Source organism: Callospermophilus lateralis, chromosome 8, assembly GCF_048772815.1.
Source record: "Callospermophilus lateralis isolate mCalLat2 chromosome 8, mCalLat2.hap1, whole genome shotgun sequence".
Lineage (NCBI taxonomy): Eukaryota > Metazoa > Chordata > Mammalia > Rodentia > Sciuridae > Callospermophilus > Callospermophilus lateralis.
In genome coordinates, this window is record NC_135312.1 from 58,390,774 (window position 1) to 58,409,101 (window position 18,328).

The 18,328-nt window shown below is 40.9% G+C and overlaps 1 protein-coding gene across 1 annotated transcript in view; it reads left to right on the forward strand.

Moving 5' to 3' along the window:
* Shroom3 (shroom family member 3) overlaps window positions 1–18,328 on the forward strand; it is a 302,185-nt gene that overhangs the window by 239,711 nt on the left and 44,146 nt on the right. The window contains exon 3 of the mRNA XM_076864300.2: window positions 8,180–8,311. Within this exon, the coding sequence (XP_076720415.2) occupies window positions 8,180–8,311 (132 nt within the window). The remainder of the gene's footprint in view (window positions 1–8,179; window positions 8,312–18,328) is intronic.

Here is an 18,328-nt window from a genome sequence, read left to right on the forward strand (position 1 = left end):
TTTTGTTTTACTCTGTAAATGGGGCTCATCACTACCTCAAATGGTAAGCCGAGCTCTGCTACTATTTTTAAAACATAGTATCTGGTACATGCCATGCACTCTAATTTGTATCTAGAACATCCTCTATTGGTCAATATTTTAAATCTTGGTCCCCAGCTTATCCCTACTGACAGTTGTGACAATTTTAAGAGATGGAGCCTAGTGAGAAGTCTTCAGTGCATGGGGACTTGGCTTTGAAGAGGATAGTGGGACCCTGGGGCCCTTTCTTCTTTTTCTCTTTTGCTTCTTGGCCGTGAGGTTAGTGGTTTTATTCTGCCACAGGCTCCTGCCACACTGTGCCACAATAGTCCCAAAGCGATAGGGCCAATCAACCATGGACTGAAATGTCTAACACACACGTACCCAATAAACATGAGCTTCCATTCAGTGAATGAGAAGTTAACGTGGGCTGGTGGTGGTATTCAGTGGTTAGCACATGCACAGGCCCTTTGATCCCCAGCACTGGGGGAAACAAGTTAACATTTATTGTCCTTCTAAGAACCAGATAGTATTCTAAGTTCTTTACACATATGAATTCATTCACAAGTATACTTTGATGAGGGTGCTGTTGTTATCCTTATTTTGTAGGGGAGGAAACAGGCACAAGGTTAAGTGACCTGCCTAAGATTAGACACCTGCAAGGTGGTAGAGCCAGAATAGGAGCCCGAGCAGCTGGTTGAAGAATCCATGTCATCCATATACATTTCATTATTGTGTATTTCAAGCTCTAGGGGCTATAAACCCTAGCAAAGGTGTCATGAGTTGATAAGCTCTTGAATGGGGGCCCTTGGTTTTCTAATCCGTTTGCCCTGGAATAGTGATATTGAAGCACTCAGTGGCTAGAGGGTTTAAAGTCAAAAGTAAACCTGACACAGATTAATGTTTGTTAGGTAGGTTAAAAAATTGGGCTAGTCATTCGGCTTTTTTCCCTATCCACCTTTTCCTGTTTTTATGCAAGGTTGACATGGAGGTCATTGGCTAAGATTTAGAGATAGCTAAGCTTATGGTTTCAGATTCAGAAACAGGCTGAGTGCCAAGTGGTATAAATGGTACACACGGATCCGTTTGAGAAGTTTCAAGAGGAAATCAAGTGAGAAGCAGCAGCCAGGGCAGGTGCAAGTGGACACAGTTCTGAGACATAAAAGCACATCTGTGTGTGGCTGAAGGCCTTTGTTTGGCCCTCTTGTGATGAATCAGGCCCGAGGTGGGTAAGCAAAAAAAGACAGAAGAGGTCTTCAAATACAAGTGACCTTTCTATGATTAAAACACTAGGTAGAAGACAGGCCCCAGGGCCTGCAGAATGAGCTTCCTTGATTGTAAGGAATGATTAGAAAAGCAAAAAAGGAGAGTAATGAAGGGACAATGAACCAGAAGGTTAAGTCTCAAATATATAGCTAGCAAAAGGTCAGTAAAGAGAACAAGGGGGGCCTTTAGAGAAAGGGCAATTCATAAGAATGTTTGTGAGACCTGTGCTAAAATGGTCAGTCATTCGAAAATGAAGAGCAGCTATGTTTGCCTGAGAACAGAAATCTGTACCCAAGGGTATCGCTTCTTAAAATCTTCCTCCAGACACTGAATAAGTCTAGCACCCAGATCTTGTCCGTCTTCCGGAACTTCTAGGGGAAAAGTACAGGGGAACCTATGGCAGTGACTTGCTGCCCAAGGGAAAGCGGGTGGATGATACAATGGAGAGTCAATAATAAGGGCAGCTTTGGGCATGAAGGAGATGGAGCAGAATAGAAAGAAAACTAGACACATGGAAAACCAAGAATCTGGTTTTTAATAAGGCAAATTGTCATGAGAACAAGTCTATACCTAGACCCAGCCTAAATCCAAAGGAATTTCTCCAAAGGGCTCTGAGGACAAATCAGCCCTGCATAAAGGTACACTGCCTACTTAATCACAAAAAGCCATCCGATTCTTCCAAACGTAAGGCAACAAAACTTTGGGGAGCCCTGCCAGCTGCTTGTTGAAAGGCTTGGCCTCCATCCCCCAATCCTGATCTTCTCCATCCTTCTCCAAGGAAGGCTACCACCAATGAGATGGATCAGAAGTTAGGACTGGATTTTATTTTCACAAAGAAATTGACATGTGGCTTCTTCTAGAAAGTGACTAGAAAAGAAAAGTGTAAGAGTCTGGAGCTTCATTTTGGAGTATTACACAAGTATTCCCTTTACAATCTCCTATGCCTTGGTTAACAAACGTGAATTGTGTGCCACTTGAGCCACTTGACTCTGGGTGGATGGTGGATTAAAAAAGAACTTAGAAATTTCAGCCAGATGTGGATCATGTCCTGGCTGAGCTTACTTTCTTGATGATGTGGACAGCATTCAAGTGAACAATTCCATGCAGTGATAAGCGTATGAAGGGAGAGATCAGGTGCTGGAAGGAGAATATTTGCAGCAGATTAAGGAGGCCTTGGAGGAGCTGTTTTACTTGGGACCAGACAGCTAAGCAGTAACCAGCCTAGTTATGAATTGGAAGAAAATGTTCCAGGTAGAGAGAAAAGCATGTGTGAAAGCAGAGAGCTTGGTGGATTTGGGGAACTTCTAGGGATGCTGGTGAGGTTAGGGCATGGGGAGAGGAAGAAGTTGAAGGATGGGCAGGACCAGCTCACCCTAGGCCTCGCAGGCCAAGTTAGGAAACTTGGGTTTTATCCAGAGTGCAGAAGGAAGCTACAGGATTTAATTAGAGAAGACACCATCCATTTATGTTCTTAACAGGTTGTGCTAGCTGGAGGGTACTAAAATAGAAATGGGAGGCCAGCAAGGAGACTGTTTCCTGCTGGATAAAACACAACAGAAAGGAAGAAGTGGCTGATCCCAAAAGATCAGAGGACAAAATAAAAAAATTTAAACTCAACAGAAACCAGCAACTAAAGGGTTCTAGAGACCAGTCCAATAGGTCAGCTTCTTATACTTTTACTCCAGCTTCTCCTGTCCTTTTCTAATTTTTATAGTGTTCAAATGAGCCATAGGAACAGGGTGATTTGGAACTTCATCGTCTTTTATTGGCTGAAACTCAGTTCAGAAAGCAGTTAATGGATTCCATTAAAATACCACATAGTGGGTTGGGGATATGGCTCAGTTGGTAGAGTGCTTGCCTTACATGCACAAGGCCTGGGTTCAATCCCCAGCACCACAAACAAAACAAAACAAAACAAAACAAAACAAAACAATACCACCTAGTAAGGCAGTCAGTGTATATTTAGGAGTTATGAATATTGGGGTGCAGGATGTACATTATCAGAAGTGGAAATATGTAGGTGGTTGACCTGAATTTCTTGTTTCTTAATTATCTGGGGGAAAGAAAGATGATGCAATGGATCCTTGTGGTTGCAGATCATAATGATTTTTTTTTTAAGCCCTACTAACCCTCCTGAGGGCAGCGTAGGTTCCTAGTTCATCCCATGTAATTGTGATACCATGATATTGAGACAGGAGACCACAAGAGACAACATAAAATACCCTAAGAAAATCCTCATTTGCTTTACCAACAGGTTGTAAATTGTTGGTAAAATGTTTGTCCCATCATCCCAGATGTGGGACACTTATAAAAACTTAAATCAAGCAAGACATATACCACTTATGGATAACTTTGAAATAATTACTACGATGTAATTAAGAGCAAATTATTAATAAAAAAAGAGCAAATTATTTGTTTTAAAAAAAAGACAGTTTGCAAAAAAAAGTATGTTTTTAGTCTTTTATAATTCTCATTAAAAGATTATCTGGCAAATAAAAAAAAAAAAAAAGAATCGAAAGCTTGGGACCTAGTGGGTTAAAAGGAGATATGAAGGAAGAAAGATCACAGATCTGTTGAACATTTAATGGTACTTCATTCATTCAACAAACATTGTCTGAGCCACTCTCTCTGCCAGACACCACACTGGCGTACCTGTCTTGCAGAGGAGGAGGGACCTGCAAGCAGAGAAGTAGAAGACAGTGTAAATTGCACTTTGGTGTGAGCACCTTGCAGCAAGGCAGGTGAGGTGGCTGCTTAGTCGGTGAAAGGCTCTACCGAGGAAATGATGTCCCAGCTGAAACCTGAGGGAGAGTGTGGCTAGCCAGGGAAGGGCAGCATCTTCAGTGACCTGGAAGTGGCCCAGCAGGGCTGGAGACCTTATGTTTTATTCCAGCAATTTTTATTAGAAGTGATTTTATTGATTCTAAGGTTTCTATCGGGTATATTTGAAAGCGCATTTGGTAATACCAGATCTGGGTTAGTGATTGATTCTAAGGCCTACAGAATTTATGGCATATACTGAAGATTTTTGAAACTGCTAACCTGAAAGAAGAGGAGTGGTTTTCAGTGTTTTTAGTCCCAAGTGTGAATTCATGTGTCCTTTTAGCCAAGATACAAAATCTTTATATCTCAGTTTGTCTGGAAAATGAATCTTTAAAAAAAGACGTCATTCAGCTGGGCGCGGTAGTGCAGACCTGTAGCTGTAGCAATTCAGGAGGCTAAGGCAGGAGGATCACAAGTTTGAGGCCAGCCTTAGCAAGTTAGTGAGACCTTGTTTGAAAATTAAAAAGGAATGAGGATGTAGCTCAGTGGTAGGTAAAGCACCTGGACTTCAATCCCCAGTATTACCCATACCCCCAACCTCATTCATTCTCTCCTTCTTAAAGAAGTTCTAGGACTTGGGAGGGCACACATATCCATTTGTGAGGAAGATGGGGAACAGTCTGCCTGAGGTACCATTGGGACACCATTCCTTGATGAGATCAGTACCCTGCAGACTGTCATTTCCAGTCTGCCCTGAGGCAGGGAGTTAACATAGCAACCTGCAGTGGGTGGGGAATTGGAGTTTCACATGCTGATGGATGTTCCTGTACAGATAAGGCAGGAGGAGAGAAGGGCACAGTGACTGCAAGACCGTCTCCTGTCCCAATCCACTACAGGATTTCTTTTCACTGGAACGTATGAATTTAAACATGTTTATTTGTCATCCAGATATTCCAGAAGAGTTTAAGGTAGGATAAATGTGCTCTGGGTACTGGTGATTCTTCCAGTGCTCTCTCCAGCCTGATGCTTCCTTTGTGAGATGCATCTTCCAGGTAGCATACCCTGATTCTTGGTCCCCTGTCTGGCTTCAGAACCAGCCTGTCTCAGGCCTGATAATGAGGGAGGCTGCTATGACTTAGCCTCAGGATTGCAATCAAGTGGATTCCATGAGTCTCACCCCTCCACCCCCAGGTGCCCACCTGAGCTGGTCCTCTGTAGTCAATAGCCATAGCACACTATGACTTTGGGATTGGGAGGCACTGCTGGGGGTGGAGACAAATCATGTGTTGAAAATCCTTTAGAAGATGAGACAATTTTGTGTTCTTCTTGCTCCCATCCCTTACCCATGTGTCTGCTCTTTCTGCCAGACCTTCACTGTGACAGCCAGAACCCCTAGACCTCTGTCTGTGGGTGCATCCCTGGAAGGTGAAGTGGGAGGCTTAAGCTATTGTGCAGAAAGGACAGAGTCAACAATTGTGGTTTAGACAAAAAATGAGGAAGTTATCAAGTACCACAAAGGCCCTGTGATAGCTCATACTGGGCCCTGATTGTTTTCTCCCAATAAAGGGCATTAGACCTGGGAAGGAAAACCCTTCACCTTGCTGGCAAGGGTTGGTCCTTAGAGTACACTGTTTACACCCTTATGTTCTTTACATTTAGACATTATGGGTGGTGAGAGATCTTTGAATTTACTTTCTCCCTCAATTTAAGCCAAGTGGCTATTGGGATTGGTACCTGGGTGGATTGTGTGAGAATTCCTGGTTGAGGACTACAGAACAAATTCTGCAAAAGGTTTTGTTGGCTAAAGCTCTTCTATTCTTCCTAGAATAAATTATGGATGCTTAGATAAACCATTTTACATAACATCTTAGTTAAACAGAGCTCTAAAATGAAGATACTATGGTAAGACAATAATGAAAAAAAGTTTATTAAGCACAGACCATGTGTGGGCAGTATGCTAGAGAGTTAAAATATATTATCTAGAAATTTCATAGCAAGACAGGTATAGTAATAATGGCTAATTTACTGAGGGCTTAATGTGTCAGGCTTTGCTCTAAATGTTTGATGGAATTATTTGTTTCTCAACAACCCTATGAAAGAAGATATTCCTTTGTACCCACGTCATAGATAAAAGATCCAAAGCATAGAGAGGACAGAATCATAGAGCTAGACAAACTCTAGAGCCATGCCTCTAATCATTGTGCACATAGTCTCTTATTTTTTATGTTACTATAGATGAGGAGCCTGAGGCTCTGAGTTTACTTGCCCAATGTAATTTAGATCATAAGTGACATAATCTTATCCAAGTCTTCAGATTTTAAGTCTAGAATTATATTGATTATGGTAAAGCCAAGAATCCTAAACTTGATGAGAAAATAAAGCACAAAAAGAGGTGTAGCACTCACAATTAACTGTATAAGTCAGATTTACAATGCTATAATGAAATACCCAAGGTAGGCTAACATTATAAAGAAAAGAGTGATTTAGTACACAGTTCTGGGCTCAAACTAAGATAAGGCAAGCCCATTGATGTGCCCTCTTCTAAGGGTCTTCTTTCTTGTATCATATCCTGGTGGATTATATCATGGCAAGAATGCATGTGAAAGCAAGAGATAACATAAAACACAAAACAGGAAGTCGGAGAACTTTTCAGGGGTCAGGCATGTTCTAATAACAACTCATTTTCTGGAGAACTACCTTAGTCCCTTCCAGGTACTGGCCTCTGGATGACCTAATAACCTCCCACTAGGCCCCACCTCCTAAAGGTCCTCCTACCCTGCTGAGCACCACCCCTGCAACCCATGAGTCCTTGGGGGGTGCACTCAAACCACAGTGCTAGGGTAAAGAGGCAAACTTTAGCTTAGAATTGGAAACTTCTTGTTGACCTCCTAGTCATCATCTCCATGCCCTAAAATAAAAAGAGATCCTTTTTATTTGCCTTAGGATTTAAGAAAGAGAGCTCTTTGACTTCCATTCTGTGTTCCAGGAAATATGAGGCCAGATGGACAGGGCTTATTCTTAACAGCTGTTCCCTAATCCCTTCCCCTCTCAGCCAAGGCACATGCAGAGGAGGAGCAGCCTCACCAGTTGGATCTCGGAGGCTTAGAAAAATCCTTGAAGACATAAATTGAAAACACACCACTGTACTCAGCAAACTGAGATGATGACAAAACCCACTTCAAAGGCTGAGGCAGGGGACAGTCTGTAAAGAGGAGGCATCAAGAGTGTTTGGAAAATCAGGACCCGAGACCATCCTGAGGAGCAGTACGCCTGTTCCCATGGTGGAACACATTGGCGATGTGGGGCTTAAAATTTTTCTCCGACTCCCTGGGAGTGTGGAGGAAAGGACTTATGGGAATGGTGTTAGGCACTGGGGGTGGGAGGGTGGATTCAAATAGTCACACAAAAGCCTTGCCTCCGAGCACAGTGGAATCTAAACAATCCGAAATAGTTCAAGCTCAAGAATTGGCATGTGCTTCTGAGCTGCCACCCACCAAATAAAGCAAAGGCTGTTACACTTGGAGATCGCCCTCCTTAAAGTGAAATCGAGGCAGCAGTCTCTTGGTTTCAGGGGCCCACTTTGTTTGACAGTGTGCTTCAGTGAGTCCAAGGTGTTTTTTTTCTTCTTGGACTTGGATTAAACCCAAGGGCACTTTACCACTGAACTTCACACACCCTCAGTTCCTTTTATTTTGTATTTCAAGACGGAGTCTCACTAAGTTGTCCAGGGTAGGCTCAAATTTGTGATTCTCCTGCTTCTGTCTTCTTGAGTTGCTGGGATTACTGGAACGCACTGGGTCTAAGTTTTCACTCACTTATCAACATTGAATTATAGGACAGCTTATCTTTAATGTATCTTTCTTCTCCCTGGCTTAGAAGATCTGCTCTTTAAGATGGGAAATATACTTTATTGTGCTATAGAAACATAGATAGGAAGGACAGAAGTCCTTCTGTTGTGGATTTGCCTTCTTGGGGGCAGAGAATTATTAGATGCCAGCTTGGAACGGCACTGAGCTGTGTTGCCCAGCTCTGGCTCCAGGGTCCATTTTAATACATTTATATTGTAGATTAGTTTGTGCTTCTGCCCATGAACACCGTCATGCTCAGCTTCTTATTCTCTTATTTTTGACAGAGATGTGTGTGCAGACTCAGGCCATGCAGATCCTGGTGCCTCTAACTCCTCCAGCCCAGAGCACCTCACCTCTGGCGTCCAGCACAGGAAAACATTGTGGCCAGGAGGGGTTAAACTTCGGCTGAAGCACAGGTAAGAGGCTCAGAGGTGGGTGTTGAACACTGGAGAAATAAGACTCAACTGCTAAAAGAGGAAATTGGGGGCAAGGATGGTAAAATGTAGGCTGGTGATTTAAAACTTTTCTTATCTCTAACTGAGGAACATCCCAAGGTTGCAGCTGAACAAAGACTTGTGGCTATTTACCTGTGAGTCAGATTGTGAGAATGGTGAACCTCAGTGCTTCCTGTGTGCGGGGGCTTTGCATGGACTGCTTCATTGAGCTGGGCCTGTGGGGCTTGCACTGGTAGAAGAGCTTTCCACTAGGAGGCCGTGGATCAAATTCAGGCAGTTTGTCTGAGTTCACTCTCACTATCCTCTGGCTCCAGTATGGATATAGCACAGCCTATTTCATAGGATAGCTGTGGAATTCAGTGGGATAAGGTATTCAGAGTACTTAGCACAAAGTCCATTCGTAGAAAATGAGAAATATTAGGTGATGATTTAGTGCTGCTGTGGTATATTCCATCATTAAACAAAATACCTGAGACAATTAACTTATTTAAAAAAAAAAAAAACAATAACCTTGGCTGGCAATTTGGGAGGTTCCAACTGAAAATCAGGTGGATCCATTGCTTTTAGGCCTCGGGTGGAGATGCCAGATTGCATCAGCAGGGAGCAAACGGTAGAGCAAACTACTCACTCACTTGGTGGCCAGGAAGCCAAGTGGAATTGCATGAGACTAGGGTCCCATGATCCCCTTCAGGGCACACCCTGCAGTGACGTAAGGACCTCCCTCTAAAGGTTCCACCACCTCCCAGTAGCATCACCCCAGGGCAAGCTTTTAACACACGGAACCTTAGGGGCACATTCAGACATCCAAATGATAGCATGATGTCATCATTACCAGTAAAATTCTCATTGTCGCAGAAGTGAACGCCAGCTTGAAAGACAGTACAATACAGGGAATAAGAAGGAACTGACATGGAATAAGATGGAACTTACAATTTCTCTATCTAAAATTCAAATCCCATTTCTCCCACTTACTGTGTAACCACAGGCACGTTATTTAAGCGTTCTCTGTTTCCAGTCTGTAGGGGAGCTTAACAACTGATCTACCTCCTAGGGTTGCCAAAAGGATTGAAATGCTGATACACCTAGAACACTTAAGACGGGCATGTCATAATGGTTATCATTGTTATCAGTAATCCTCATTTCAATTAGGGGAGTTATTGCATATAGACATGGTGACTTGCATTATCAACAAGTAAACAGTATAAAATTAGATGTATGCCAATCCAAACTTGCATATTTGGACTGTATGTTTAGGATTTGCAAACATACATTGAAGTACTTGTTATATTTTATATAATAAAGCCCTGTATCTGGCGTTTACATTAAGTTTCTTTATAATATTTCACTCAAAGAAAAAAAAAATTCAGAGGTGTTTTCAACATGCGATTGGTCTCCAGAAACTAGCTGTCTGGTGGACCAAGAGTTAGGCCAGGAATGGGATGAGACTCACAGGGAGAGCCAGCTGGCAGGTTTCTCCTGGGGACAACCTGAAGAAGCAGAGGCTCCAAGGTTATTACTGTTCCCTTTAGTCTCCTAGCATCTTCAAAGGGCAGAGAATCAAACCTCTTCCTCAGTAGGAGTCCACTGAACTGTGTGGGTTAATCTAGAGTCAGTGCCAAAGTATTCAAGGTCAGAAAGCTGTAGTAGGAAGTTATTCCTCTAACTCTGATTGGTTCTAATCAAGACCCTGAACCAAACCAGGGGTAATGGCACAAGGGATGAGACAGATTTGAGGAAAAAAAAAAAAAAAAAAAGAGGCAGAATCAATAGAAGATGAAAATAGGGGAAAGAGAAACATACTTAAAGAGTGAGTGCCTGGTTTCTGCTGTGGGGCACTTGGGCTATTTGTAGGGCCATTAGCCAAGACTGGGGAGGCAGAAGGGCAGAGACTGCCTGAATGTTAATAGCACGAATCACACAGACCTATGTGCTTGAAACAGTTAAAATACTCAAAGTTGAATGAAACACATGAACTGAAATATGAATCTGTTTGGTATTCTTATCACACACACACACACACACAAAATATCTTTAAAATCATCAGCATTCTCAAAGATGGGCAACAGTGCCTTCTGTATAAAAGAAGAACACGGTGAATATGGACAAGCATTTCCCCTTTTAAAAAGCCCTGAGTTAAATGCTGCATCCATCACTCCTGCTCAGATTCTGGAGGCTCAGATTTTATTCTGTTTATATCCTAGGAATTTTTATGTGTTTTATCTCCACAACTGCTGGTGAGTTGTAAGCCATTATAATAATCCACTCTGTAACTTTCCTATCCCGCAGGGGCTGCAACCCAAGTATTGATATTGTTGGTGGCAGCTATTACTGCAGTGTTCTAAAAATGATTCTGTACTTCCTTCATTCCTTCTGCATTTATTAATTGAAATTCTTCTGTAAGGAAGAACTGTCCCTTCTCTCTCATTTACTTATTCAACTATAAATGTGTGACTGAACTTGGAAATTGGAGGGGTTCTCATCCAGTTACATTTAGACTGTAAATTCTGTTTGCTTTCTTTTTTACTTTTTATTTTGAAATCATTTTAGATTCACAGCAAAGCTGTAAAAATAGTGTCGAGATTTCCCGGCACCTACCACTCAGCTTTCCCTAATGTTAACGTCTTTCATAAAGTTAGTACAAATGCCCAAACTAAGAAGTAAGCATTGGTCATTGGTAATACTACAGGCCTTAGGGCTTTAGAAATTACAGACTTTATTTAAACTTGACCATTGTTTGCCATGAATGTCCTTTTTATTTTAGGATTGTACATTGCATTTGTCATGTTTCCTTAGTCTCCTCGGATCTGTGCTATTTCCTCAGTCTTTCTGTGGTTTTTATGACCTTGCCCTTTTTTTAAAAAGAGAACTGGCCAGTTATTTTGGAGAATGCCTTCAGTTGGGAGGCATCTGATGTTTTCTCACAGTGAGACGGGACATTTGGGGCAGGAGTACCACAGAGGTGATGTTGTGTTGTAGTGTAGCACACCAGGGATCACGTGATGGTCAAGCATCATAACTACTGATGCCGACCTTGATCATTTGGTTATGGTGAAGTCTGCCACGTTTCTCCACTCTGAGGCTGCTGTTTGTTCCTTTGCAGTTAATAAATGTGTTGGGAGAGATCATTTTGAGATTATCCAAATAGCTGTTGCTCCTCAAACTTTCTCTGCTAATTTTAGCATCTGTTGGTATTGTCCATGGTAACTATTAATGTCATATTCTAAAAATGGTTCTGTACTTCCTTCATTCCTTCTGTATTTATTAATTCGAATTCTTCTGTAAGGAAGGACTGTTCCTTCTGTCTCATTAATATTTTATTCAGCCACTAATTTTTATCAGTAAAGACTCCATATTTATTTATTTATTTATTTATTTATTTGGTACCAGGGATTGAACTCGGGGGCACGCCACCACTGAGCTACATCCCCAGCCCTATTTTGTATTTTAGAGATAAAGTCTCACTGAGTTGTTTGGCATCTTGCTTTTTGCTGAGGCTGGCTTTGAACTCACAATCCTTCCTCCTCAGTCTCCTGAGCCGCTGGGGTTACAGGCATGAGCCATCCCACCCAGCTCCATATTTTATTTTATCCCGTAGGTTATGATCCAATACTACTGTTATTTATTTTGTTGCTCAGGTGGTTCCAGTTTGGGCCACTTGGAGCTCTTTCAGGATGGCTCTGTTCTAACTTGTTTTGAAACATGGATAGGGATGAGGTGCTGATTTCCTGCTCCTACCTGTGAGCACCTGTGTGTTGCTGTCTTAGATATCTGACAAGGGCTGGGGCGAAAGGTTCAAGTGGACACGACACGGAGGCTGAGACGCTGATCCTGGGGCTGGGAACTGCTGGGATTTCCTAAGGAACCAGATCCAGGCCCCATGGGCCACACACAGAGCTCCTTCTCTATTTATAAAATAGCCAGAAAGTATTTTCTCACTTGTTTATAAAAACAAGGAAAGAGCAAAAGGGCGAAGATCCCTCTTCCCAGGTGTATTCAGGGGCCAGCTAAACACCCAAGTTGCGTGGTTTAGTATTCTCGCAGATCCAACCCTGTCTTGCCTTTCCTACTTAGATCCCTGAATCCTCTCTTATGAGATAAATTCTCTCTTTTTCTTATTATCAATAAGAATTCTATAATCTAACTTATCATGGTAGAATCTTCTTCCTAAAATATCAAGCCTCAGGTTAGGGTAGTTCAGTAAATGGTTAAGGAGACAAAATGTTCTGGCTTTCTCCTTGAGATGTCCAAGCCAGTGGTTTACTCCAGAAACCTTTTATTCCTTCCTCACCTTCTATCACAGTTAACACCACCTTTAAAATAACCATGCAGTTTGTTATTAAGCAAAATGACCATGTAGTCTATTATTAAGCAAAATAACTATGCGGTCTGTTATTAAGCATTTACCCATACATGGTGATAGATTACATGCTCTGTAAAGAAAATCAAGGTGAATGGATGGAATGGATGATAGAAGCTCAGAGTTGGCCCCCTCTAATTCCCTCTTAGTTGAGCAGCAAGGTACTTTGTATTTCCTTGTTCAGTAATTCTGTCCCCAGCTGCTTGCTTAGTGTTCTCAGGAAAGCGTGCCTTAGGAAGCCTGGGTAAGATATTACAGAACTACTGCTTCAACCTCAACAAATGGTTGGAAGTTTGAGGCAGTTAACACACACTTTGGCAAACAGTGGCATTTTCACGTGGATAAAGGCATGGGGTTTTTTTGAAGAAGATCCTTAAGACGACCCTGATTTCAGTTTGATGCATCTTATCAACCAGTAATTTTCTTTTGATTCCCTCCCGCTCCTGCCCACAAATTAGAAATCTGGCATTTCTAAGCCTTGTGCTGATTTCCAAGAGGCTGGTTCTCAGGGTGACTTACTAAGGGCCACCCTCTCTTTTTCCTTTCATAAAGCAGGAATTGAATTTTAATTGGCCCATTCACAGAGGTGACTTGAAATGAGAGTCCCTCCCACTTGTACTGAGCTGGTGAGGTCAGGGCAGTTCAGGCCGGCCAACTGCAAGTGCAGGGAATTGTTGGGAAGCTTTACCACCCAGAGCAGAGAGCAGTAGCTGGGTGAAATGACTTTTTATCTCACTCCTGAATATGACATCAGATTGCCCAGGGGATTGCTGTCTAAGATGTTTTTATTTGCCACAAGGTAAGTCCAGACTGTTAGAGTGAGATTCAGAATCTTTGAGCTCAGGATGCTTAAGTACTGAGCCTTTAACAGGCACCTTTTCAATGCTGTGGTATACCTGTTTACTAAGAAAAATAACCAACTACATGTTAAATTGAGTCCTATTTCCCTAAATTGTCGTGAAACTGTTCATTCAGAATCTTCCATGAGTCAGTGTGTTAGCAGTTCCTCTGTTTACAGTCTGAATTACAGACTGAGTTTACAGGAATGTCTCTCCTGTATGTTGCTTGAGATGTAGTTATCTATAGTGGCTTTTTATCTCATTCAGATTAGCAAATGCTTTGTGTTATAACTTCATGGTTTTGGTTCCTCATTTCCTGGGGGAACTTCAGAGTAACTTTGTTTCTTACAGGAAAGGTTATATACCCATGGACTAGAAGCCAAGTTTCTCTCTGTTCTCATTGCCAACATTTGTATAAAGAAAAGGAAGTTTTTTATTTTTATTTACCCTGACTAATCTTTCTCTGACACTCTTCCTTTTTTTTATGTAGACCTGTATCATTTTCCATGTCTCTAAAAAACTCTTAACGTTTGTTCCTAGACAGGACTACTAGCAACAAATTCATCAACTTTTGTTTGTCTGACTAAGTCTTTATTTCTCCTTCACTCTTGAGAGTAATTTCACAAGGTACAGAAATCTAGGTTGGTTAGTTTTATTTTTTCCCTCAACATTTCAAATATTTCACAACACTTTTCTTGCTTGCGAGGTTTCAGAGAAGTTAGATGTAATTCTTATCTTTGCTCCTCCACAGGTAAACTGTTTTGTCTTCTGGCTTTTTTTTTTTTTTTTTTTTTTGGTTCTAGAATGGAACCCAGGGATGTTCTACGGTGAGTTACGAGTTACATCCCTAGCCCTTTTGATTTTTTGAGACAAGGTCTCATTAAGTAGCTGGCCTTGAATCTGTGATCCTCCTGCCTCAGCCTTGTGAGTTGCTGGGGTTACCGGCCCACACTCTGTGCCTAGAAAGGCTTTTTTCTTTATCTATGATTTTATATACATATATATAATAATAATTATTATTATTATTATTTTTACATTTTTTCTGACATTTATCCTTCTGTGTATTTTTTAAACTTCCTGGATCTATGGTTTGATGTCTGTTGTACATTTGGGGGAAATAGTCATTATTTCAAATATTTCTTTGGTTCTCTTTTCCCTTTCTTCTCCATTTGGTTTTCCTAAAATGTATATATCACACCCTTGGTAGTTGTCTTATGATCCTTGGCTATTTTGAGAGGTTTTCTCTAGTATTTTTCTCTTTGCTTTTCAGTTTTTGAGGTTTCTATTAAAATATCTTCAAGCCCAGAGATTCTTTTCTCAGCCGTGTTCAGCATGAACTGTGGGGACAAGGTACATGGAAATCTCTGTCTTCTGCTCAGATTTGCTATGAACCTAAAACTGCTCTAAAAATAAAGTCCATTTAAAAAAATGAAAGAAAAGAAAGGAAACCTGTGGTTATATTCCCAATTTCAAAGGAAAGTTTGCCTTCTCATTCAACTTTGAGGTTACAGTCATACATGAAAGGAAATACTGACAGATGGCCAATTGTACGTTATTTAACTCTGACATAGTTAAGGTTTGACTACTTTATTATCTTTCCCCTTATTTATTTGAATTCTACTTTTATCCTTTATAATTTTGGGGGGGTACCAGATATTGAACCCAGGGGTGTCAACCACTCAGCCACATCCCCAGCCCATTTTTTTGTATTTTATTTAGAGACAGAATCTCATTGAGTTGCTTAGGGCCTCACTAAAATGCTGATTTTCCTGCCTCAGCTGCCCAAGTTGCTGCTGTTATAGGCATGCACCACCCTGCCCAGCTCCTTTATAATCTTGATTTGAAATCTTTGTCAGGTTTATACTTAATGTCTGTGCTTGTTTCTAGGGATGTTTTTACCTGAAAGAATATGATAAGGAAAAGAACAGGTAGATGCAACAGTCAGAATAATGTTGTAGATGTCTAGCTGACTTGAATATTTCTTTTATCACTATAGGCAGTCATTTTATTATTATTATGCCACATAAATGGTAAAAAATAAACCATGAACTGCTTATATTATAAAGCAGTTTTATATATAGAAAGGTTACAGGGCTGGTTTTTCAAGTTTTGTTTGGCATTCTTGCATCTGAAAGCAAATGAGAAAGATCATTCTCTGAGTTTTATTATACTCTCTAAGTGTCAGGTTCTGTGTTAGCAGTAATGGTGGTTAAACCCCTCCCTGTTGAACAAAAAAATACTATGGAAATACTGGTAGGTAGGAATGGAGCAGCTGGAAGAGGTGTTCTAGAAGTTTTCTGTGTTTTTAGCTGCTCTGTCTTAAATCCTTCTCTGTTCTTTTTATTCAGGTTCCAGTGTTTGGAAACCGTATTTTAATGGCCAGTTGCTTTTCTAGTATGATTTTAAAACAACGGATTCTTCTTTTCACTGCTGCTTAAGGTTTTTAACTAAAATTAGTGCTTTCCATCTTTTGTTTTCTTATCTCTTTAATTCCTTATTTGTGACTGTTTCCGTAAAACAAGAAGGAAGACAGTGCTATAGAAAAGAGAAAAACAAAATACCACGCATCAGATTAACTCTGAAGTCTCTTTAGTGGAGATGTTGGGGGTGTTTTGTTTGTGTGTGTGTGAGTGGTATTTAGAGGAGCCATCCAGAGATAAGGCTTCTGCCTCAAGCACACTCAGCATACAACCTTCTCTTCATGGGATTCAACAACGCTGTTTAACGTATTCTTTGGCATTGTGTAAAGTTAATTATGCTTGATTTTGAAATATCATAATTGTCATATGAACTCTTTTGACCCTCAAAGGATGATGGCTGTGGTTTCTACATTGAGATTCTAGCAGTGGTGGCAGAGCAGCCTGCCCCGCCTGCAGTCCCCTGGGTGCAGGGGGAGAAGCCTATCCCTTTTACTGGGCTCTGCTGAACTCTTCCTAGTTTGTCTGTCAACAGCAGTCCTCTGGAAAGACCTCAGGTGTCCCCCCACAAGCAGTAGTGATTTAGGGACCCAAGTTCTTCCAAGTTCTCTATCTTCTTCATCTTAGCCTCCCTGAGATCTATATGGATCTGTTTGTAGGTATCTCCATGTGTCTATGTGTGGAAGATAACCAACCAGTATGGAAGTGATTTTTTTCCTAAGCTCTAACACATCCTATGGCACAGAGAAAATGGTAGGGATGAAAATCCCCAAATCATAATAACTGCCATCTGAAGGAATCACTCTGAACCAATCCTTCTTTCCTTCCTCCAACAAAATGTCTGGTTCCAAGTTGAGAGTTGAGAAACAAATGATTTATTGGATTTATGTGTAGGCTATCCTATTTATGCTATGCTGTTCTTTTGTAACTGAGTTTAAAAGTCAACAAATGACAAAGGTGAATTCAATTACAGATCACAGATATTATAGTGTTTGTATCAGTTCTGCCATGACTTACATGCAAATGTTGACATGTGGGAAGGACAGGTGAATATTCTGATTTCTTTGCATGTATCGAAGTTGAGGGGGAGGTAAGCAGGGGGAGTATTGAGAAAAAGGACATTTTACCGTTATCATCTCCTGGTGACTAAGTGAAAAATACACATCCCGAGGCTAGTCTCTCTCATATTTTATTGTAATATTTTTGTGTGGCCATCAAAAATGTTTCAGAAGGAGGGTGGGGTGGAAATGAACTACCTAGTAGTAAAAAGGAAGTGGGGAGCCATGAAGAGTGGTGGGGAGGAATGGGGTAAAGTACAGTCCAAGAAAGGTTTTATCTTTTTGCCAATTTTTGGTGTTAGTCTTATGACTGTAGGCTAGCAGGCTTCATGCTTGTGATTCATGATTTGGCTTGTTATGAAAGCCAAAAGTCCCCAGGACATATTATCAAGATGTGACATTTAAAAAGAATGTCTCTTTTTAGAAAGGACTGTGTGTTGCTCTGAAGTTATATTACCTAATGCATACCTTTCCACCCACTGGACCACTTTTTTCTTATTTTTTCTTTTCTTTCTGAGTAGGAGGACTGGGGATTGAACCCAGGACTGTGTGCATGCTAAACATATGTTTTTACCACTAAGCTACACCCTGAGCTCATGAGCCACTTTTGAAAGCCACAGTTTTCATTAGCATTTTAAAACCTTGGGAAAGTGTTCCTGTTAGATTTCTATGAATCTATAAAGTCTGAGGGATACTCTCATGGAGCCCAGGAAACATAGAAACTAGAGGTTGGGATGCTGCAAAGAATTATAGGATTTCTCAAAAATAGTATCCTCCCCAATAGTATGTGACAGGACAGTGTCACCTGTGACTGTGTAAAAAATCTCTCAATCTATAGTGAGTCCTCTGGATCTATGCATGAAACTGTGCTTTGAATGCAGCTTAATATAATTTGACTTAGTCCTAGTTTTCAATGCTATGTATTTTCATCATCAGTGTTTGGGGCTTATAATTTCCCTGTGAACAGAAACTGCCCCAAAAGGCATTGTTATTAATATACAATCAGCTATTCTTCTGTACTAAATAAGATGTAATTATAACCCCCCAAAATTATTTGTACAGTGACATTTAATTATTCATATTGACTTGTACCTTTTTAAAGTGTGAAAGAGGTAATTTAGCAATTACGACCAAAATTGCAAGTGCATTTGCCCTTTGAGCCAATAATTCCCCTTCTAAGAATTTCTGCAGGTATGTTGCCCTTCATGGAAAGCAGTGTATGGATGTGGCTATTCATTGCAGCATTATAGGTAAAGTGAAAGACTGGAATTAAAAAGTGTCTACAGATACAGCCTGGTTAACTAAAT